This window comes from Xenopus laevis, chromosome 6L (genome assembly GCF_017654675.1).
Source record: "Xenopus laevis strain J_2021 chromosome 6L, Xenopus_laevis_v10.1, whole genome shotgun sequence".
Classification (NCBI taxonomy): domain Eukaryota; kingdom Metazoa; phylum Chordata; class Amphibia; order Anura; family Pipidae; genus Xenopus; species Xenopus laevis.
The window spans coordinates 151,222,022-151,245,522 of NC_054381.1; the positions used below are offsets into that span (position 1 = coordinate 151,222,022).

The 23,501-nt window shown below is 42.5% G+C and overlaps 2 protein-coding genes across 4 annotated transcripts; one reads left to right on the forward strand and one right to left on the reverse strand.

Annotated features, from left to right (window-relative positions):
• Positions 1-1,652: 1,652 nt before the first annotated feature.
• tatdn1.L (TatD DNase domain containing 1 L homeolog) lies at positions 1,653-16,602 on the reverse strand. 3 transcript variants are annotated; one of them, XM_018266618.2, is made up of 12 exons: positions 16,399-16,602; positions 15,652-15,717; positions 14,776-14,825; positions 13,666-13,729; positions 12,461-12,604; positions 9,828-9,870; positions 8,673-8,758; positions 8,250-8,290; positions 6,354-6,430; positions 5,785-5,855; positions 5,004-5,130; positions 1,653-1,795 (listed from the first exon to the last, which is right to left on the reverse strand). In XM_018266618.2, exons 1-12 carry the CDS (start codon positions 16,448-16,450, stop codon positions 1,693-1,695), a joined length of 924 nt encoding a protein of 307 aa, XP_018122107.1. In that variant the 5' UTR covers positions 16,451-16,602; the 3' UTR covers positions 1,653-1,692.
• Positions 16,603-16,610: 8 nt separating this feature from the next.
• Positions 16,611-21,208, forward strand: ndufb9.L (NADH:ubiquinone oxidoreductase subunit B9 L homeolog). Its single transcript, XM_018268256.2, has 4 exons — positions 16,611-16,767; positions 19,135-19,327; positions 20,171-20,284; positions 20,979-21,208. Exons 1-4 carry the CDS (start codon positions 16,682-16,684, stop codon positions 21,108-21,110), a joined length of 525 nt encoding a protein of 174 aa, XP_018123745.1. The 5' UTR covers positions 16,611-16,681; the 3' UTR covers positions 21,111-21,208.
• The last annotated feature ends 2,293 nt before the right edge of the window (positions 21,209-23,501 follow it).

A 23,501-nucleotide genomic window follows, 5' to 3' on the forward strand; every position in this document is an offset into this window, starting at 1 on the left:
TCACTTTCTCCTACTGTAAGAACACACTGATTTCTGTTTAGCCGACAGTACGATGGAGTTACAGCACATTTATACCAAAAGCAAGTAGATACATAAAGCAAAATGCCAGATTCATAACCATAAGTGGCTCATGCACTACACAGATATGGGATCAGTTATCCGGAAACCCATTATCCAAAAAGCTCCTTATTACGGAAAGGCTGTCTCCCATAGACTCCATTTTATCCAAATAATTCAGATTTTTAATAATTCCTTTTTCTATGTAAGGATGCACCGAATCCAGGATTTGGCCCTTTTCAGCAGCGTTCGGATTCGGCCGAATCCTTCTGGCCAGGCTAACTGAATCCTAATTTGCATATGCAAATTAGGCTGTTTAAGTCAATGGGAGAGGTCCAGGGATTAATTTGGAGATGTTTGCAGCCTTCCTGACATTCAAGGTTTTTTAGGGGTGGGGAGGGAAATCATGTGACTTTTTTTGTCGCAAAACAAGGAAGTAAAAATCTTTTCATCTTCTCACCCCTAATTTGCATATGCGGATTCGGTTCAGTATTCAGCCGAGTCTTTCGATAAGGATTTGGCCGTATCCAAAATAGTGGATTCAGTGCATCCCTACTCTATAATAATCAAACAGTAGCTTGTATTTGATCCGAAAGATCAATTATCTGGAAAGCCCCAGGTCCTAAGAATTCTGGATAACGGGTCCCATACCGGTATATCATTTCTCTTTATAAAATGAGCATAGCATTTTGTGTGCTTTATTTGCATTTATATCTGAGGGTAAATTCTTTTTGCTCTCAATCCCATTGACTTCAATACTATACCGCCATCTAGTGTTGATGAATAGGAGCTGTTCTCTTTCTCTGGAACCTTGCAGTTGGATCATTTGTGAATTCAATAGGTGATCACCTTGTCATTTATACAAGACAAACCCTATGTTGTCATAAATTAAATGTCATAAAATAAATTCGAAATTCGACTAATTGAATTTTTTAAAGTCTAATTTTTAAATTTAAAAATGAATGTAAAAAACCTGAAAATTTTAATCGGATTCGATCAAACTCAATTCAAATTTTTTCTTTCCGAAAAAACCTTGAATGTCAGGAAGGCTGCAAACATCTCCAGCTTGATCCCTGGACGTCTCCCATTGACTTAAACGGCAATTCGGCAGAATTTAGGTGGCAAATAGTTAAATTATAATTCTTTTAAAGGGCCAGAGAATGATAAATCTCGAAAATGAAATTTTTTAAAATACTCAAATCGAATTTGGATAACTTCTTAGGTGAACGAACGTTTTGACCATAAAAAGAATTAGAGAATTTGATTTTTCAATTCAACCCTTGATAAATCTGCCTCCTACTGTCTATAGCTAGAGACTCGTCGGGCCCAGTGCATGATGGTCTCCATTTGTAAGAGATCAGGAGTGTAATTGTAGGGTTAAGTAGAGGGACAGACTGGAAGGTATTTAATAGAAAAGGGCCTGTATAGACCAATATTTGGGTTATCAGTAGAATTTCAGGGTTGAGTCAGGCAAAACACATGTAAAAAAATAAAATGGAGGCAGATCAAATGGCACCACAATATATCTGTTTGTTACACTAAAGTGATGTATAAAAGCAACTCCTGTCCCACTCCCAGGTGAATAAAGTTACGTATTAGTCACAAGATAAACTTTATTGTTCCAAGTCCGTGTCTTTATGCAGCTGGGAAAAATAATTTCAGTGTGTTGTTGTAGAGGGTCTTGGAGAGCTCCAGTGGCTCCTCTTCCCTCGCTGACGCCATGATCTCCAGCACTTGTCTGTGAGAGAACACACAATGGGATTGCCTAAATAATACGTCTGCACAATCACTGTGTATAGAGCTCATTATACACTCACTGCTGCACAGAATTAGATTGTTATTGATAAGTTACACAATGGGACACAGAGTTCCCAGAAATGTGTTGACATCTCTACATCCTACATTTACTGTTCCCTGATCTCCTCCCTTGATCTTGGCAGGTTTCTTCCTCTGAAACTTCCTGAATATCCAGTACTTCTTGGTACCAACTAATCCCTTCCCATATCTGACCCAGACTGAAATATGACTCTAATTATCATTATGCCTGTCCATCCTGATCAGAGCCTCCTGTAAAGCTGGCCATAGACGCAAAGATCTGATCGTACGAATCGAGGATTCGTACGATTTTCGAACCGTGTGTGGAGAGTCCCGACATTTTTCGTCCGGCGGAGATCGGTCGTTTGGTCGATCAGACAGGTTAGAAAATTTCTATCGGCTGCCGATAATATCTCTGCGTGTATTGCCGATTGTACGATTTTCAGTGGGAGACTGTCACCAGCTTTGGTTGGACATAGATATCGTACGATTGTTGTCAGGGGCAGAACATCGGCTGATCTGTTCTTTAACTAATCTGACTGGTAAGACTTTGATCTGAATGGTTAGTGGCGGGTCGGGAGATGGGAAAGTCCGATCGTACGTTGATCCGTACGATCGGATCTTTGCATCTATGGCCAGCTTAACTTCCCTACAAACCCTGATTCAAATATATATATGTATACAAATACAAGAGGTCCTCTGCACTCCACCCATTATATTATTGATACTACTTTACCTGCTATCCCACAGCCACCCCAGAGACTATTATCCCACTGTTACTATAGGCACCATCTCTCCCTACTATACCTGCTATCCCACAGTCACACTCCCTTCCCAGAGACTATTATCCCACTGTTACTATAGGCACCATCTCTCCCTACTATACCTGCTATCCCACAGTCACACTCCCTTCCCAGAGACTATTATCCACTGTTACTATAGGCACCATCTCTCCCTACTATACCTGCTATCCTACAGCCACAGCCCATTCCCAAAGACTATCCACTGTTACTATAGGCACCATCTCTCCCTACTATACCTGCTATCCCACAGTCACACTCCCTTCCCAGAGACTATTATCCACTGTTACTATAGGCACCATCTCTCCCTACTATACCTGCTATCCCACAGCCACAGCCCATTCCCAAAGACTATTATCCACTGTTACTATAGACACCATCTCTCCCTACTATACCTGCTATCCCACAGCCACAGCCCATTCCCAAAGACTATTATCCCACTGTTACTATAGGCACCATCTCTCCCTACTATACCTGCTATCCCACAGTCACACTCCCTTCCCAGAGACTATTATCCCACTGTTACTACAGGCACCATCTCTCCCTACTATACCTGCTATCCCACAGTCACACTCCCTTCCCAGAGACTATTATCCACTGTTACTACAGGCACCATCTCTCCCTACTATACCTGCTATCCCACAGTCACACTCCCTTCCCAGAGACTATTATCCCACTGTTACTACAGGCACCATCTCTCCCTACTATACCTGCTATCCCACAGTCACACTCCCTTCCCAGAGACTATTATCCCACTGTTACTATAGGCACCATCTCTCCCTACTATACCTGCTATCCCACAGTCACACTCCCTTCCCAGAGACTATTATCCCACTGTTACTACAGGCACCATCTCTCCCTACTATACCTGCTATCCCACAGTCACAATCCCTTCCCAGAGACTATTATCCACTGTTACTATAGACACCATCTCTCCCTACTATACCTGCTATCCCACAGTCACACTCCCTTCCCAGAGACTATTATCCACTGTTACTAGACACCATCTCTCCCTACTATACCTGCTATCCCACAGTCACACTCCCTTCCCAGAGACTATTATCCACTGTTACTATAGACACCATCTCTCCCTACTATACCTGCTATCCCACAGTCACACTCCCTTCCCAGAGACTATTATCCACTGTTACTATAGGCACCATCTCTTCCCTACTATACCTGCTATCCCACAGTCACAGTCCCTTCCCAGAGACTATTATCCACTGTTACTATAGACACCATCTCTCCCTACTATACCTGCTATCCCACAGTCACACTCCCTTCCCAGAGACTATTATCCACTGTTACTATAGACACCATCTCTCCCTACTATACCTGCTATCCCACAGTCACACTCCCTTCCCAGAGACTATTATCCACTGTTACTATAGGCACCATCTCTTCCCTACTATACCTGCTATCCCACAGTCACAGTCCCTTCCCAGAGACTATTATCCACTGTTACTATAGACACCATCTCTCCCTACTATACCTGCTATCCCACAGTCACACTCCCTTCCCAGAGACTATTATCCACTGTTACTATAGGCACCATCTCTCCCTACTATACCTGCTATCCCACAGTCACACTCCCTTCCCAGAGACTATTATCCCACTGTTACTATAGGCACCATCTCTCCCTACTATACCTGCTATCCCACAGTCACACTCCCTTCCCAGAGACTATTATCCCACTGTTACTATAGGCACCATCTCTCCCTACTATACCTGCTATCCCACAGTCACACTCCCTTCCCAGAGACTATTATCCACTGTTACTATATACACCATCTCTCCCTACTATACCTGCTATCCCACAGTCACAATCCCTTCCCAGAGACTATTATCCCACTGTTACTATATACACCATCTCTCCCTACTATACCTGCTATCCCACAGTCACACTCCCTTCCCAGAGACTATTATCCACTGTTACTATAGGCACCATCTCTTCCCTACTATACCTGCTATCCTATAGTCCATGCTCTGGGCTGCTGTCAGTTCTCTGTGCATCGGGACGAAATAATAATATATAAACTATACATCACAACACAAGGCTGATTAGTAATTAAAATCAGGTTTTCATTACATGGCAGCTGAGAAACCAGTGCATCCCTGTAGCATCAGCTTTATGACAGACAATATTTCTGGGTTTCTGCTTTCCAACAACCCCTAAGCTTAACTTCTCAGCAGCAGCCCACTGAGCATGTGCAGTGCCCCTGATGCATAAAACATGCCTAACAAGAACCAAGATGGGGAGCTCATCATATATTCATGATCTTTTTAATTTTCCCATGATCCAGAGCCTTATAAGACTATGACGGTACTTACATGATGTGACACGGCTCATTTCTGTCCTTCAGACAATGACCTGATTCCCACTTCTTTTTTGTGGGAAATGTTGTTTTTACAAGTTTTGACCCAGCGTGTGTGTTCTTCACCCCACACCAGGGGGCGTCTGTTAACAAGTACATGACACCGTATTCATTAATCTGCTGATCACTGCTTCTATGTGCAAACACCCATGTGCACCCCAGCTGTAACAAACACCCACGTGCACCCCACAACATCTGTAACAAACACCCACGTGCACCCCATCTGTAACAAACACCCACGTGCACCCCACCCCATGTGCACCCCATCTGTAACAAACACCCATGTGCACCCCAGCTGTAACAAACACCCATGTGCACCCCACCCCATGTGCACCCCATCTGTAACAAACACCCATGTGCACCCCAGATGTGGCAAACACCTAGAACCCCAGTCAGCAGATGAGCAGCTCTATAGTGCAACTGTAGTTGCTTTTGAAAAACACATTCACTGAGGCTGCCCTCACCCCTTCTGCTCTTTTGGACCCACTGGTGTTGCTTTTATTTGGTCACTAGTAAACAGGAACCTCTTCAGAGCAAGACTGGAAGGCTTGTCAGGACTGTGGCTAAAGGGCATGGGCCACCTAGAAATGTGAATTCTCTCTTACACTTACACAATGCTTGTGGGAGGGACCAATGTAGTATGACCAGTATGGCAGCGGTTACTTTCTGCTTATTTGCAAGAGAAACAAGAACTCTATGGTGGGAAAGTGAATATTCTCATGCAACACTCTCCTTACCTGTTTCTATCATCAGTCTCTCGCTTGGTATCGACTTGAGAACATCTAGGTTGGACTCTGTTTTCAATGAGCTGAAATGAGTAATAAACATATAATACAGTAAATGATATCCTTATAAATGGTGCTCAGTAATATCATCAGTTATAATCAGAGCTTAGTGATGTAATCTGTCACATGACTCACTGAAACTTGTGTATAATAAATAATGTGCCCCCTGTCATATAATATGAGGATATATAATACGTCACCTCAGAGTTCCATGAACAGTATAAAAGCAACTTAGTGACTTCTAATATCCTTATCATTTACAGTAGGGGGTACATTATCCCTTATAATACATGAGTGATACTCAAGAGTTCCCTGTATAACTCAGCCTGCAGCCTTGTGCCTTTATATGGTCACAGAACAACCCCTCAGTGATTTCTAATATCCTTATCATTTACAGTAGGGGGTACATTATTCATTATATTAATACCGCATTAAGAAAGTGAAGTTTATAAGGCATAATGTACAATGTATTTCACAGCAGTTCCAATTCAAAGCTTTATACAAAGAACAAAGGAACACACCAGCCATTAATTCCAATATACAGGTCCAAAGCCATTATTGCCTCTGCATCTTCCTTTGTGCCGTCAAATGAATGAACCTAAAAAGACAGAATTAAGAAAGTACAACAATACAAAGTCTTGACTCACACCACACATTATAGGGGTACATAGGGTGCAATGGCACATTTATAATGCAGCTATATATATACTGTATATATATTTGTAGTTGTCTGAGAGCCTTGAGTGGCAAGTCAGGCACAGCCTCAACTCAAATGACTTTTCCAGTTTAGTGATGTGAGGGTCAGGGGGGTTCATGTTGACTTCCATACAACCTTTGTGGGCAGACTGTGACCTTACAATGCCCTGCTTCTGACTCGTCAGTGCTTTTTATAGACTCGTGCCTGCATGCCCCACCCCCTTCTGTGATGTCAGAGACGCGGGTCTATAAATACTGACGTGCTGGGTTAGGGTTCAGTAGTGGAGGGGTGGGTAAGGGTCGGGTAGTAGAGGGGTGGGTTGGGGTCAGTTACAGGTAATTGGAGGGGAGGGTTAAGGTCGGGTAGTAGAGGGGTGGGTTAGGGTCGGGTATGGGTAGTGGAGGGGTGGGTTAGGGTCGCGTACGGGTAGTGGAGGGTTAGGGTCGGGTAGTAGAGGGGTGGGTTGGGGTCAGTTACAGGTAATTGGAGGGGAGGGTTAGGGTCGGGTAGAGGAGGGGTGGGTTAGGGTTGGGTATGGGCAGTGGAGGGGTGGGTTAGGGTCGGGTATGGGAAGTGGAGGGGTGGGTTAGGTTTGGGTTGACTTTTTGTCAACCAACACATCACTATTCCAGTTATGCAGTAATGGGATCAGTTCAGAACCTTACGATGACATGGGTTCCACCTAGTGGTCACAAATAAGCACTGCAGCCAGCAGGAAGAAGAATGGCGAGGAACATTAATAGCCAGTGTAAATTAGTGTAATTAATGAACCACACATGCAGTAAGTTCAATGTCTCTGTGATGTCCAGGGCCGCCATCAAGGGGAGACAGGGGGTAGAGTTGTAGGGGCCCCGAGGGTAAGGGGGGCCCGGCTACACCGCACTTACTTGATTAGCCGGGCCCCCCTGCTTTCTGAGAGCTGCTGACTTCGGGAAGGCAGGGCAGGAGCACAAGGGGAGGTATCTTCTGTCCATTACTTTCCCTTATTGGTCACAGAGTTTGGATAGCTGAGGTTTGAACTTCCCCTCCAGCTCATCCAATCACCATGCAGCTTTACCGGGACTTGAAATTCTGTGACCAATAAGGGAAGAAAATGCTGTCACTGGAAGAAGATGCAGCCACCTGTGCTCCCCTCCTCCCTTCTGTAGTTGGCAGCTCACTGACAGCAGGTGGGCCACACTAATGAAGTAAGTACAACATGGCAGGGCCCCCCTAAAGGTAACCCTTTGTGGTCCCTGTTGTGTGGTGGGGCCCTGGGCACCAATGTTTTTTTAAACTTCTAGGCTGGCAAGTTTTTTTTATAAACCGTTTAAGGGGGGCCCTGGCCACCAATGTTCTTCTAACGTAAGGGGGGGCCTTGGCCACATTTTTTTTTTACCATGTGGGGTCCTAGCCACCAATATTTTTTAAAGGGGGGCCCTGACCACAAATGTTTTTTTATGGGGGTCCCTGACCACAAATGTTTTTTTATTAACATGTGGGAACCCTAACCACCAATGTTTTTTTTTTTTTACTGTGTGGTGGGGGTGGACCTGTGGGGTGGGGAGGTGGACTTGTAGGTGGGGCATGTAGTGGGCGCAGCCCAGGAAATCTTGTCTTATGGGGCCCTGCGATTTCTGATGGTGGCCCTGGTGAAGTCATACATGATTATACATGATTATACATGATTCAATGCATCTGTCCATCGCAAGGAAAAAAACAACTGCCTTTTGGTACTTACCACACCCCCAACACACCGGTCTCTGTTCCTCTGCATTATCTCTGCACATGAAAACACAGACATATCAGAAAGTCTAATTGTTACATTTCTGCAAATTAAATAAGGATGTTAATTAAAGGGCACGTATAACCCATATGTGTAGAGAGCAACAGTCTGTCTTTTGTATGAGATGCTTCTTTCTGTGGGGGTGTATCTTATGTTGTGATTGGTGAAGCTGTTGTGTGGCCCCAAATATATACAAGATATATATATATAAATACAAGATGACAATGATTTTTTTCACACATATGTCCAAGAAATAAGAGCAGGGTAAAAAGCAGTGAATCATCTCAAACCACTAACATCAGACAGGGTTTTAGTTGCCCTTTACATTTCCAGTCCAATGATGTGTAATATTGCAAATAAGATCCAACATTTTCTTACCCAGGAACTCCTTGTGTGCATTCCTGCAGTGCAGAAACATTGGAAGTCGGCTCCGCTCTGCCAGATCAAACTGCTTCTCAAAGTATCTATAGAGAAAGGCCGGGCAGTGTATATAGGGAGTAGCTTACACATGAGTGCATACAGCAGCTCCTATGCAATGTACTGACCAGCCCCAGTGTCTGCCATTCAAGCACAGGATACACAGTAGATAACAGATAAGTACTACTATAGTTTATATAAACAAGCTGCTGTGTAGCCATGGGGGCAGCCATTCAAGCACAGGATACACAGTAGATAACAGATAAGTACTACTATAGTTTATATAAACAAGCTGCTGTGTAGCCATGGGAGCAGCCATTTAAGCACAGGATACACAGTAGATAACAGATAAGTACTACTATAGTTTATATAAACAAGCTGCTGTGTAGCCATGGGGGCAGCCATTCAAGCACAGGATACACAGTAGATAACAGATAAGTACTACTATAGTTTATATAAACAAGCTGCTGTGTAGCCATGGGGCAGCCATTCAAGCACAGGATACACAGTAGATAACAGATAAGTACTACTATAGTTTATATAAACAAGCTGCTGTGTAGCCATGGGGGCAGCCATTCAAGCACAGGACACACAGTAGATAACAGATAAGTACTACTATAGTTTATATAAACAAGCTGCTGTGTAGCCATGGGGGCAGCCATTCAAGCACAGGATACACAGTAGATAACAGATAAGTACTACTATAGTTTATATAAACAAGCTGCTGTGTAGCCATGGGGGCAGCCATTCAAGCACAGGATACACAGTAGATAACAGATAAGTACTACTATAGTTTATATAAACAAGCTGCTGTGTAGCCAGGGGGGCAGCCATTCAAGCACAGGATACACAGTAGATAACAGATAAGTACTACTATAGTTTATATAAACAAGCTGCTGTGTAGCCATGGGGGCAGCCATTCAAGCACAGGATACACAGTAGCAATGTAATGTAAAATGGAACATGGCAGGGATGTAATTATAAGAAGAAGACCCTGTAACTACTGAGGCCACAGACTGGTTTCAATATAAGCTTAAATGTTTAGTGTCCCATTGGCAGAGCTAAGGGACCCAGGAACATGTAGTCACCCCACTGGCAGTATATACAGTTCCTTACTTTAGCTGCGTTTCCTTTGAGCAGAATTCCAGTCTATCAAAGTCTGAAAGGAAAGAAAATAAATAATATTTAGGACAGTGTCTCTGCTCCAATAGAATCTCAGGAAATCAAACAACAAACAAAGCATGTTGGAGAATCCCGTCCATTACACAGGAGCAAGGAATCGTGGGTGTAGATATGCAAATATCACATGTTTGTTTCCTAAGTGACTTAGTGAAACACATACAGAGCCTGTAATAAAAGTAGTTTTGACAATGGCTTTTTAAAAAATTATATAATTTGCAGTAAAGTCTCCCCAGATCAGAGTTTGAACTGAAACAGGGAAATGGCCAAATGATTGATTCCTGTAGTTATGTCTGATGTCAGAGCCAACATAGTGGGGGAGAAGCTTCCAGTTCAGCATGATGTCATCCTCTGGCCAACAATTGGATCTCATGGGGGGCTGTACAGGGGGCTTAATAATTTGGGTCCATATCAGGTCAAGTAGGCGGTGGATTCCAGTCATGTCTGTCTGTATATGGGTATCTTATATCTGTATATATCTATATAATACACAAAAGCTATGAATATCTTGTAAATTATATCCTTATAAACAGTGAGTTCTGATGTCATCAGTTATAAACGGTGAGTTCTGAAGTCATTTCTGTCACATGACTCAATGAAATGTGTGTATTATAATAAATAAAGTACCCTCAGTTGCAAAATATGAGGATATTAGAAGTTACCGAGGAGTTCCATGACCTGTATAAATACACTCGTACTTTTATATGGTCATGAAACTCCTCGGTAACTTCTAATATCCTTATATTTTACAAAAGGGGGGTACTTTATTCACTATATACAGGGCCGCACACAAGTTCTAAAAAGTTTTGGGGACCAGGCCCCCCCTATAAATTAAAAAAATCAGCACCAGGGCCCACTATAAAAGTTTTTTTTAAAAAGCATTGGTGCCAGGCCCCCCTTACAAGTTAAAAAAAAATTGGGGCCCCAAAGAATATTTAAAAAAAAACATTGGTAGCAAGGGCCTATAGAATATTAAAATAATACATTGGTGGCAAGGGGATTAAAGAAAAACCAAAAAACACACATTGGTGTTCAGGGAGATTGAACTAGTGATTTCAGGACTTCAATTTCAGCAGTTTTCGTGACTTCATGTCTTCGATTTCGGCTGTTTTTGGGGAATCAGGTCTTTTCGCCGCTTCAGGACTTCAATTTCGGCTGTTTTGGTGGCTTCGGGTCTTTTCGGCGCTTCAGGACTTCAATTTCAGCTGTTTTCGTGGCTTCAGGTCTTTTCAATGCTTCAGGACTTCAATTTCGGCTGTTTTCGTGACTTCGGGTCTTCTTGCTGCTTCAGGACTTCAATTTTGCCAGTTTTCGTGGCTTCGGGTCTTTTTGTCGCTTCAGGACTTCAATTTCGGCTGTTTTTGTGGCTTCGGGTCTTTTCGCCACTTCAACACTTTGGCTGTTTGGCTGTTCGGCACTTCCACATTTGGGCTGTATGGGACTTAGGAAGGAGGCGGCACGGCTTTGGCGCTGTCAAGGGGGGGGGGGCCTGGCTCTTTAGAAAAATTCAGCACTGCCGGGCCCCCCTTCAGGCCCGATACACTTATACCCCCTGTGCCCCCTGATGGCGGCCTTGTCTATATATATAAATATATCTGTATATGGGTATCTTAGCTTGCTGGCAGTTGTTTTAACTAGGGATGCACTGAATTGACTATTTTGGATTTAGCCAAACCCCCGAATCCTTCATGAAAGATTCAGCTGAATACCAAGTCCAAACCCTAATTAACATTAACAAATCAGTGACTGGGTTAAAGAATGTTTTTACTTCCTAAAAGTCACATGATTTTAAGGATCCGGTTGGGCCAGGCACAAGGGTGTACAAGCCGAATCCTGCTGAAAAAGGCCGAATACCAAACAGAATCCTGGATTTAATGTTGCTAAATCTCACTGAGTCTCAGAACTAAACTGTTTTCTGGCTGCTGGATATCAAAGATGGAGTCAACATACCAGTCTAGACAAACAGCAGCCAGAAACCTGGTAGCCGCATCTTGTGATACCTGAACATTGTGGCAAGGATACAGTGCCTTGCATCGTTAGGTTACATAAGAAATATATTTGTTTATTAAATATAAAATGTTCTCATAAATCAATATTTAAGTAATTTTTTCAATGGAACAGAATGCTAACAATGTTTTTATGGATGTACGTAGATCACAATGGGACAACATCACTAACCTTGCATTATTAAAGTATGGGCACTCCTGATATAGTCTATATCTTCTTCCTCTAATATGAAGCTCTGGGGCAGATTAAACAAAGGGGAAATAGAATTTACATAAGGAAAGAGGTTTTTTCACTTTCTGAGCAGATCCACAGGAAATACATGGTGAATCAGTCACAGGGCTAACTCAAATAACTAAAAAATCACAAATAATAAAAAATGAAAACCAATCGCAAATTGTCTCAGAATATCACTCTCTGCATCTTAATAAAAGTTATCTCAAAGGTGAACATCCCCTTTAATAACTTGAAACAGCAGAAAAAATGATTGTCTTTGGCCTAACAAACTAAACAGAATTTTTTAAATCTGGTCTTGTGGTAAATCTTCCCCTGTGCCAAATACATACCCAGACCACATTCCCCCACAGCAACAACTTTGCCTTTGTTATCTTTCAGTAGATTCTGCAGTTCAGCTAAATACTGGTCCGGATCCCCCTGCTCAAATTCTCCACATCGGGTTGGGTGGCAGCCCACGGTGCTGTAAAAGCGATCTAACAGAAACACAGGCTTCAGCATCAGGGCAGCAGAATGAAAACAGAAATATGTTTATGTAATAGAACTAAAATCCTGGGGTTTGTCTATCTGACAGTCAGTAGTAAATGAAACCCTTTAAAGGGTCAGTATATCTGAATCATAATAAACTGTGCTTAATACCTAGGCCGTTATTATATTTTTTATTCTGGTATTATAATTGTATGGGATCTCTCTGTACAGACTATGAGCAAACTTAGGGACTGTTCCTACTAAATTGTGCTTAGTATTAGGGATGCACCGAATCCAGGATTCGATTCGGGATTCGGCCTCTTTCAGCAAGATTCGGATTCGGCCAAATCCTTCTGCCTGGCCGAACCAAATCCGAATTTGCATATGTAAATTAGGGGTGGGGAGGGAAATCACGTGACTTTTTGTCACAAAACAAGGCAGTAAAAAGTTTTCCCCTTCCCACCCCTAATTTGCATATGCAAATTAGGGTTTGGGTTCGGTATTCGGCCGAATCTTTCACAAAGGGTTCAGGGGTTCGGCCGAATCCAAAAAAGTGGATTCGGTGCATCCCTACTTAGTACAGGGGAATACCTATGCTGCCATAGTTTTATGGGATCTCTCTGTACAGACTATGAGCAAACTTAGGGGACTGTTCCTGCTGAATTGTGCTTAGTACAGGGAATACCTATGCTGCCATAGTTTTATGGGATCTCTCTGTACAGACTATGAGCAAATTTAGGGGCTGTTCCTGCTGAATTGTGCTTAGTACAGGGGAATACCTATACTGTCATAGTTTTATGGGATCTCTCTGTACAGACTATGAGCAAACTTAGGGGACTGTTTCTGCTGAATTGAGCTTAGTACAGGGGAATACCTATGCTGCCATAGTTTTATGGGATCTCTCTGTACAGACTATGAGCAAACTTAGGGACTGTTCCTGCTGAATTGTGCTTAGTACAGGGAATACCTATGCTGCCATAGTTTTATGGGATCTCTCTGTACAGGCTATCAGCAAATTTAGGGGGCTGTTCCTGCTGAATTGTGCTTAGTACCAATGAATGGAAAGTACCGTTAGACTGTGCAAGCTGTATGGCTTCTTTACTCTCGTGCAGGTTCCCTCCGGTTATCATAAACTGCAAGGATAAAATAAATATTGGAGGAGTAGATACAATGAACACTGTGAGTTGAACAAATACAGTACAGACACCACTGAGACAATGTGGCACCAAAGGGCAATTGTTTGGGGACAGAAATGTCTGTATAAAGCAGCTCCAAGCTAACTGATAGAATTGCTCTGGTTTTATTGCTTTATGTAATTATGTCAGTATGGGAAGTGGAGGGACACCTGGGGATATCATTAGGGTAAAAACTAAGGATGCTCTCGAATCCTTCGCTAAAGATTCGCCCAAATACCGAACCAAATCCGAATTTGCATATGCAAATTAGGGGTGGGTAGGGGAAAACATTTTTTACTTCCTTGTTTTGTGACAAAAAGTCACGCAAATTCCCTCCCCGCCCCTTATTTGCAGGCCGAATACTGGTGAAAAAGGCCGAATCCCAAACCGAATCCCGGATTCGGTGCATCCCTAGTAAAAACACTACATAAATCTAGAATTCACACAGCACTGGGAATCAGGATAATTTTGGTAACGTTAATAAGAAAAAAAACCTTTTGATTCAGTGCTGTTCAGCACAACAACCAATCAGCTATTAGCTGTGATCCAAGTTTGATAATAAACGTGAGTGTCTAAGTTGTTATTGGCCACACGCTCCCAATGCTGAAATCAAATCTGTCATCAATGGGGTACAGGGGGTATCCACCTTGTGCTGTCCCTGTGACAGAAAGAGCCCCAAGATTGGAAAAAAAATTCACAGGCTGGGTGGGGCTGCTTATGTGGGAATGGGTGGGGTTTGTGATGGGGTTTTGGCATATTTAGTGAGAGCCACATTTTACTTGTTGGCAGGGGACCTTGTTGACTAGTGGGTTAATAATTGGGGCCCCAATCTTTAATGGATCAGTAATAGGCTCAGCCTAAACATAAATGGCCCTTGAACCCACAAATTAAGTAATTTTCTTCTACAGACTAAGGCTACTACACCCCGGATCCTATAAGCAGTTGTACAGCAAAGGTGAGGTGCAATAAATATAATGTATAAATGATTGTACAGGTAACGTTACCTTCTGCACTCCAGTTCTGACTGCGCGCTCTATTATATCCGCAAAGTCATCTGCAAAATTACACCAATACTTTATTGACAGGAGGCAGAAACATTTTTGGCAAAAGATCATTCAGCACAAAAACACTACAGTCACCACCTGCTGGTCATTTTCTGACCAGTCTGACCACCAAGTAGTCAAGGAAGTTGTCAGGAGAAAGAAAGAGGCTGCTCTGATGTTTTTCTGCTTAGGAAAGATTTGAGAAAGGTTTCTATTTTTTTTTCCTAACCAGAAGAACATCAGAGCAGCCTCTTTCTTTCTCCTGACAACTTCCTTGACTACTTGGTGGTCAGACTGGTCAGAAAATGACCAGCAGGTGATGCTGTAATAAAATTCATAGATAGTACATGTAACCTTTAATATCTTGGAATTAAAAATAAATAAATAATGAATGTACATTGCAAAAGTGTTTGGAAACCCCCCTCATCAATTTTACTTTCACTTATTTTTAAGGTTTACTTATCTTTTAAAGCAATACTAACATGTTCCTGTAAAAATCATAGCGACGTGTCAGTATTATTGGGTCCTGACAGCTTTTTTTTCAGCAGCTCTTCCCTTTGGAATTTCAGCCGCTGTCTGGTTGCTAGGGTCCTATTTACCTTAGCGACCATACAGTGACTGGACTATGAGTAGGAAATGGTGTGAATAAAAAAGATAAGGAATGCAATGGGACAACGATATTGAAGCCTCACAGAGCAATAGATTTCTGGCTGCCAGGGTCAGTGACCCTCATTTGAAAGAGGCAGAAGAGGAAGGAAAACCATTTAAAAACAATTAAATGCATTGAAATCAGTTTAAAAAGTTGCTAGGAATAGGAATGAGTGGTGAGAGCCTTACCTTGGTGTTTCCTGGTGCCCCTGTAGAGCCCCCTGAACATGGGGTCTGTTAGATTGATGCCAATGTCTACAAGGAAATCATATGATTATAATATAATTATATATTATTAATAAACATTAAACAAAAAATATGTTCTACACGTGACTTTTCCTGCCAAGACAAGGGTTTTACCGTCAGTCCGGTCTGTGGCAAATATTTGAAGGGGTTGTTCACCTTTAAATTAACCTTTAGTATGATGCAGAGAGGGATATTCTGACACAATTTGCATTTGGTTTTCATTTTTTATTATTTGTGGTTTTTGAGTTATTTAGCTTTTTATTCAGCAGCTCTCCAGTTTGCCGTGCCAGCAATCTGGTTGCTAGGGTCCAAATTACCCTAGCAACCATGCACTGATTTGAATAAGAGACTGGAATGTGAATAGAAGAGGCCTGAATAGAAAGATGAGTAATAAATAGTAACAATACCAATACATTTGTAGCCTTACAGAACATTTGATTTTAGATGGGGTCAGTGACCCCCATTTGAAAGCTGGAAAGAGTCAGAAGAAGGAAAATAACTTAACAACTATAAAAGATAAATAATGAACTAAGTTGCTTAGAATTGGGCATCCTGTAATAAACTAAAAGTTAACTGAAAGGTGAATCCCCCCTTTATTGCTTATACTCCTGTCACGGAAATCTCTGAGAGAATGAGAGGGTGTAGGGGACACGTGACTGCAGTGAATGTGAATAATAACGTTATACTGACGCCACAGGCCCCTCTCTCTCGGCTTCTCACCAATGAATCGGTACAGTGACATGTTGGCTCTGGGAATCCTCCTGCGGAATACCCACAATGCACTGTCTTCCTACCACGTGGGGCTCAACATTTTTTTTCTGCATACGACCATAGTTTGCCATTTTGCTACACCCAGCTGGTAAGCGCCGATACGAGCACGTGATCACCGCAGGCTCCACGCACGACAAATGCCGGACGTATTGCGTCTGTGTACGTCAGCTTCTGAGATCCGCCCCCTGCCGGAGCAGGCAAGATGGCCGCCTACCTGAGCCACCAGCAGAAGGTGCTGCGGCTGTATAAGAAGTCTCTGCGGCACCTGGAGTCCTGGTGTATCTTCAGGTAACTGTACCCGCCGAATGCTGCTCCATCCCCCGTAACCCCGCAGCCTCCCTGTCCGTGTGGCCTGTGTTTGTGCGGCCGCCCAGCTGCAGCGGCAGGAAGGACACTCAATGACACCCCCTGCTCTCCTCTATCTCTAGGGGCTGAAGTGAGAGGAGACTGGTCCCTGGCAGTGCAGGAAGGCTGAGATGTGCGGAAACACGTGGAGCTCTTGTCTGGGACAGGGGATCATGGGAGTTGTAGTTCAGTGACAGGCCTTGTGCATTAGAGATCAATGACACTCGTTATTACACTGGGTAACGGGGCGGACACGTTCGTATTTCAAAACCAGCCAAAGACTATCAAAAAAGTAGCCAAATCCATTTTAAAAGGAGCCCAATTTCTACAGTGAACAAAGGTCATTAGTGTATTTAGTAAAACAATAAGATTATTAAATCAGTGAAGTGTCTGGAGTTTTCCATTCAGTTTTCTACATTAAAGGACAAATCAACCTGTGGGGAAAAACCCTGTACCCCCCACCCCAGTTAGACCCCCCTCCCCCCCGGAGATACTCCATACTCACCCCTCGCCGCAGATTCTTCCAGTGAAGTTCCAGTGTCCATCTTCTGGCTCCTCTGTCAGCTGACTGAGACATCGGCGATTTCCATGTAATTCCGCACATAAATACTGATCTCCCAGTCCGTTTACTGAGGACGCAGAAGATGGACACTGGAACTTCGCTGGAAGAATCTGCGGCGAGGGGTAAGTATGGAGTATGGGGCATCTATCAGGCGTTTATTCATAAAGCCTGCGGAGGACACAGGGAAGCAGTTCAGGGAGATTAGTTGCCGGGCGACTAAATCTCCCCGAATCTCCAGGTGTGCCCTTACCCTTACCTGTATCTTCACTTATTTCTTGTCCAATTCCTAATTGTTTCTTGTTAACCTTTACCCTATTCTGTCTTGTTTAGATCCCACTATGTGACCTGACTGAATCCAGACCCCTAGACTATTTACAACCCACCCTAATTGCTTTTATTATCTCTGTCTGTCTGTAACTGTCTAATTTACTGCCCATAAACCCTTTTCCAGTGATCTAACCGTATTTATAAAGTGCATTTCCAGCTTTCATTTGTATTTTCCCTGATGCTGGGGCCTGTGTGCTCTGAAAGCTTTTAATTGTTACTTATTCCATTAGCCAAAACTTTACATATTCTCTTCCTCCTCTGCAATTCTCTCCTGTCACCACAATTGACCAGCAGGTGGCGCCGTTGCATCAAGTTCATTATCCAAGTGGTGTAAAAACTAATATCTTAAAAAAAAATAAAAAAATAACTTTTTGCATAAATGTTTACTTCAAATAAGTTACATTAAAATAAATGTAACATGATTCAGGGGGTTTTCCCAGCACATTGCTACTTTCATTATTTTAGTTATTATTTGCCGCTAATATAATGAATTTTGCAGCCTGCGGGTCAGTTCATGTCACGGAGGAGAAATAGGTTTAGGAATGAAACAGAGTCCTGACCTGCTCACGAGAGAGATGAGAAGCCTCACATGAGCTTTACATTAGCATTAAAGGACCAGTAACCCCATAAAGGGAATATATATTGTTTTATGTTGTGGGATTTGTATTTGTTCATCCATAATCTGCTTCGTGGTGTCTGTATTGTCTGTGAGACACTTTATTCTCTAGTCCTGCAGGGAGCCATTGCACGTGGCCTGTGTTCATTTTCCTGGGTAAGAACAAAACCCATTGTATCCTACACAGAGTATCATTTATCTGCTGTGTAACCTGCTTCTTTATTCCAGCCTCAATCCCCACCCACAGCTTATTTATATAATTATAGTGGTGTGGGCCGGCCGGCCCCATACCCGCGGGTTTGGGCCGACCTCACACTCCTCTTTGCAGGTGTGGGTTGAGCTCTTCTCCTGCTCTCCCCGCCCGCCACCTTCAACTGCCAGTTTTATAGCCACGCGCCTGTTTGCCCCTTTTGTGACGTCATTGGTGGGTCTGTAAAGGGAAGCCAGTAGGCGGGCTCAGGTGGAGGGAGGACAGCGTCGTGCGGGTCGGGAAAAACCCGACCCAGACATCACTAGTAGCTTGTGAAACGAGTGGGGAGAAGAGGGAAAGGAAAGGCATTGGGTGCTGCTACTACTGATACACTGGCCTCTATTAATGGCCTCACTTTGAGCTATAGAGAGACATCCCTGTACTTTCCCCATTACAGCTGCCAAATTAATTTGTTCACATACAGTTCTAAGCCCCTGTTTATTCTCCTGAGATCCCCGTCTCCGTTTATCGAGCGCCCCCTCACCTTGAGCCGCATTTATATGAATAAAGACTAGGGGGCGCCATGTTTCATTCCCTCCATTATAAACTCCGCAGGGACAAGTACCGCTACTTTGCTTGTCTGCTGAGAGCCCGATTTGAGGATCACAAGGATGAGCGAGACATGGTGAAAGCCACCAAACTGCTGAAGTCTGGAGAGGAGGAATTCTGGAAGCGACAACACACTCAGCCCTACATCTTCCCTGACTCCCCGGGAGGAACTTCCTACGAGAGATACGATTGTTACAAGGTCAGTCCCTCACTAATCTCTGCTCCGTCTCATAATCACATCACAGTCTTCTACTCTATTCACTATATACGCTCTAAATACAAATAGATTTCAGTAAACTTTTAGTATGTTGTACAATGGCTAATTCTAAGAAACTTTTCTATTGGTCTTCATTTTATTTATTTTTTAAATGGCTTTTGAATTATTTGCCTTCTTCTTTTGACTCTTTCCAGCTTTCAAATGGGGGTCGCTGACCCCATCTAAAAAAGCAAATGCTCTGTAAGGCTACAAATGTATTGTTTTGCTACTTTTTATTCCTCATCTTTCTATTCAGGCCTCTTCTATTCATATTCCAGTCTCTTATTCAAATCAGTGCATGGTTGCTAGGGTAACCCTAGCAACCAGATGGCTGAAATTGGCACCTGGAGAGCTCCTGAATAAAAAACTAAATAACTCAAAAAACACAAATAATACAAAATGAAAACCAATTGCAAAATGTCTCAGAATATCACTCTCTACATCATACTAACTAGGGATTCAATTCGGGATTCGGCCTTTCTAAGCAGGATTCGGCGAATCCTTGTGCATGGCCGAACAGAATACTAATTTGCATATGTAAAGGTTTGGGAAGGGAAATTACGTGACTTTTTGCCACAAATCAAGGAAGTAAAAAACATTTGTCCCACCTTTTCCTTTCCCGCCCCTAATTTACATATGCAAATTAGGATTTGGTTCGGTATTCGGCCGAATCTTTCACAAAGGATTCGGGGTTTTGGCCAAATCCCAAAAAGTGGATTCGGTGCATCCCTAATAAAGATGAACAACCCCTTTAAGTGTCCATCTTGGTATTACTTGTCCTTGCAGGTGCCACAGTGGTGCTTGGATCATTGGCATCCCTCTGAGAAGTCGGAATACCCCGATTACTTTGCCAAGAGGGAGCAGTGGAAGAAGCTGCGGGAGGAGAGTTGGGAAAAGGAGGTAAGACTGTGTGTGATTGGCTCTAGGTTTGTAGCTTCCCCCACTAATAAAGGTTTGTTTTACATTGATTCCTTATTAAAGGTTAAGTAAACATAAGTGAATGTAAAATTGATGAGGGGGCTATTCTAAGCACTTTTGCAATGTACATTCATTATTTATTTTTTTTAATTCCCAAATATTAAAGGTTACATGTACATTAACATCAATGAATTTTGTTACAACAGCGCCACCTGCTGGTCATTTTCTGATCAGTCTGACCACTAAGTAGTCAAGGAAGTTGTCAGGAGAAAGAAAGAGGCTGCTCTGATGTTCTTCTGCTTAGGAAAGATTTGAGAAAGGTTTCTATTTTATTCCTAACCAGAAAAACACCAGAGCAGCCTCTTTCTTTCTCCTGACAACTTCCTTGACTACTTGGTGGTCAGACTGGTCAGAAAATGACCAGCAGGTGGCGCTGTTGTAACAAAATTCCTTGATGTTAACAGTACATGTAACCTTTAATATTTTGGAAATAAAAAATAAACAAATATTGAATGTACATTGCAAAAGTTCTTACAAAAGCCCCCTTATCAATTTTACATTTTTATTTTTATGGTTTAATTATCCTTTGAGGTGAACCATGTAAAGTTCCTAAGATCCATCAAGAATACGTAGCAGTGCCTGCCCTTACCCTGCCTTTATTTCTGCTCCATCCCAGGTGCAACAGTTGCTGGAAGAGACTCCCACTGCTGGTCCCAAGACTGAAGCTTTGCCACCGGCCCGGAAGCCCGGCCATCTTCCTCCTTTGTGGTGGCAGTTTGTGACTCGGCCACGTGAGCGCCCCACATAAATGGCACGGAGACTAAACGCAGATCTGTCGTTGTGGAGTAGCTTTGATGGGATCTGATGTAATAATTAATCGTGCAATAAATGACTACAAGAGCTGAATGTTGTGTTTCTTTATTGTCTTCGCCCATTAGAGCTCCCTACACTATTAGACTCCCATCATCCCCGTGCATCTAGATCTTTTACCTAGGACAGGTATACAGACAAGACTTGGGCTAGAAATGCTGTATTTTATATACTGAACTTCTACAAAACCCACAGGTTCAGCAGCCCTATACCAGTAATGATCCAGGCCTTTAAATTTGTCCCCAGCAGCTCCCCATCTTGGATCTTGTTAGCCATCTTTTGTGTCAGTGGCACTGCACATGCTCAGTGGGCTCAGGCTGCTGCTGACAATCTAATTAGGGGTTCTTGGAAATCAGGTGGAAATGAGATTCATCTTATGTTTCTTTGCTTAGAACTGACCACAGAAATATCAGGTGTCTCTTCTCTGCTCACTAATTTAATTTTCTGAGCACAGCAACAGCACAAGACTTTCCTAATGAAGTTGATTTTCACCCAACTGCAGCCAGACAGCTGAAATGAACAACAGGCGCTGCTGACATTTCATATTAATTATATTAGCAGCGTAAAAACTCACAATATACTTTATATAGAGAATATATTGTAAATGTTAAAATATACTGTGTGTATATATAGAATTTAGATTCCCATCCTACGTCACCTGAGAAACCAATGGATTCTGCATCAGAATTTCATAATCACCCCAGTGGGGCTCATTTATCAACACTGGGCAAATTTGCCCGTGGGCAGTAACCCATGGCAACCAATCAGATTGCTGCATTCATTGTTCTACTTGCAGCTGGTTTCAAAAAGCTAATCACTGATTGGTTGCTATAGGTAACTGCCCATGGGCAAATTTTCCCAGTGTTGATAAATAAGCCCCATTATGTTCAGTACAGGTACGAGACTTGGAGTTTTCTGGATAAGGGGGTCTTTGCGTAGAAAAAGGAACCTATCTCCAATATACTTTAATTAAAAAATGTGTACCATTTTTATAAGAAACCTGACTGTATGCAGTGAAATTCTCCCTTCATTTACTGCTGTGGATAGGAATTGTCAGACGGTCCCTAACTGCTCTGCAGGGAAACAATCATACTTATGAACAGCAGGGGCAGCCCCCGCCTTACTTCCCAGCCATGCAGAACTCAAGCAGCTTTGTTTGTTTCCCTGTAGAGCAGTCGGCGACTGTGTAGAGATTTGTATTGGATTTTATTTTTGCCTTTACCTCCCCTTTACTGTTTCCAACTCCAGCTGCAGGGACAAAGATCATGGAGCCAGATTTAAACAGATAAACTGGGATTCTATTTGAAGAATCGTTTTGCTGCAGCCACTGGTTCTGCAGAATTGGAGAAAGTTTGTATTAAACAATACAAAAACTATAAAATCCACATTAGATTACATGACAACACAGGACCCAGTGCAGTCTGTATATTCTGATTATTAATCAGTCTTGCTGTATCGGCTTTTGGCAGATATTATTTGACTTGTGCTGTTTTGATAATTTATGACGATCCCTAAGCAGCCCAGACCACACTGAGCATGTGCACAGTCTTAGTCTTTCAAAGATGTTTAACAAAGTTACAAGATGGTGACCCCCTGTAGCCAACTTTGAAAGCATAAATCATTTGTTTGATTAGGTTTAGTATTTTTTTTGTTAGTTGGTTTAGTATTCGAAATACAGCATTTCTAGCCTTTTTCTACTTTAGACTTCACCCTTTAAGTCTAATAAAATCATTTAAACCTCAAATCCAATAGGCTGGTTTTGCCTCCAATAAAGATTAATTATATCTTAGTTGGGATCAAGTACAAGCTACTGTTTTATTATTACAGAGAGAAAGGAAATCATTTTTAAACATTTGGATTATTTGGATAAAATGGAGTCTATGGGAGACAGCCTTTCTGTAATTGTTAGTCCTCACTATGTCGGCAGCCAGTCTCTCTCAATACAGCTTTGTGTGGAAGTTGTTTAGTTCTGCTACAGTCTCTGCAAAGAGAACTCGCACCAATGTATCAGACCTATCAGTCAAAATCTGACTCCTGAATGAACTAAAGCCTAACTAAATAAGTAGCTAGAAATGTTGTACATGATGTTTTGTGCTTCTGTACCAGCCCAAGGCAACCACAGCCCTTTAGCAGTAAAGATCTGAGTCTCCAAAGATGCCCCAGTAGCTCCCCATCTGCTGATTCACTGCACATGCTCTGTGCTGCTGTCACTTACTGAGCTTAGGGACCAACTCACAATATACAGTACACATAGAATAGAAATGTCACAATATTAGGCTGATTAGTAATTAATACAGATAATTACTACATGGCAGCACAGAAACCAGTG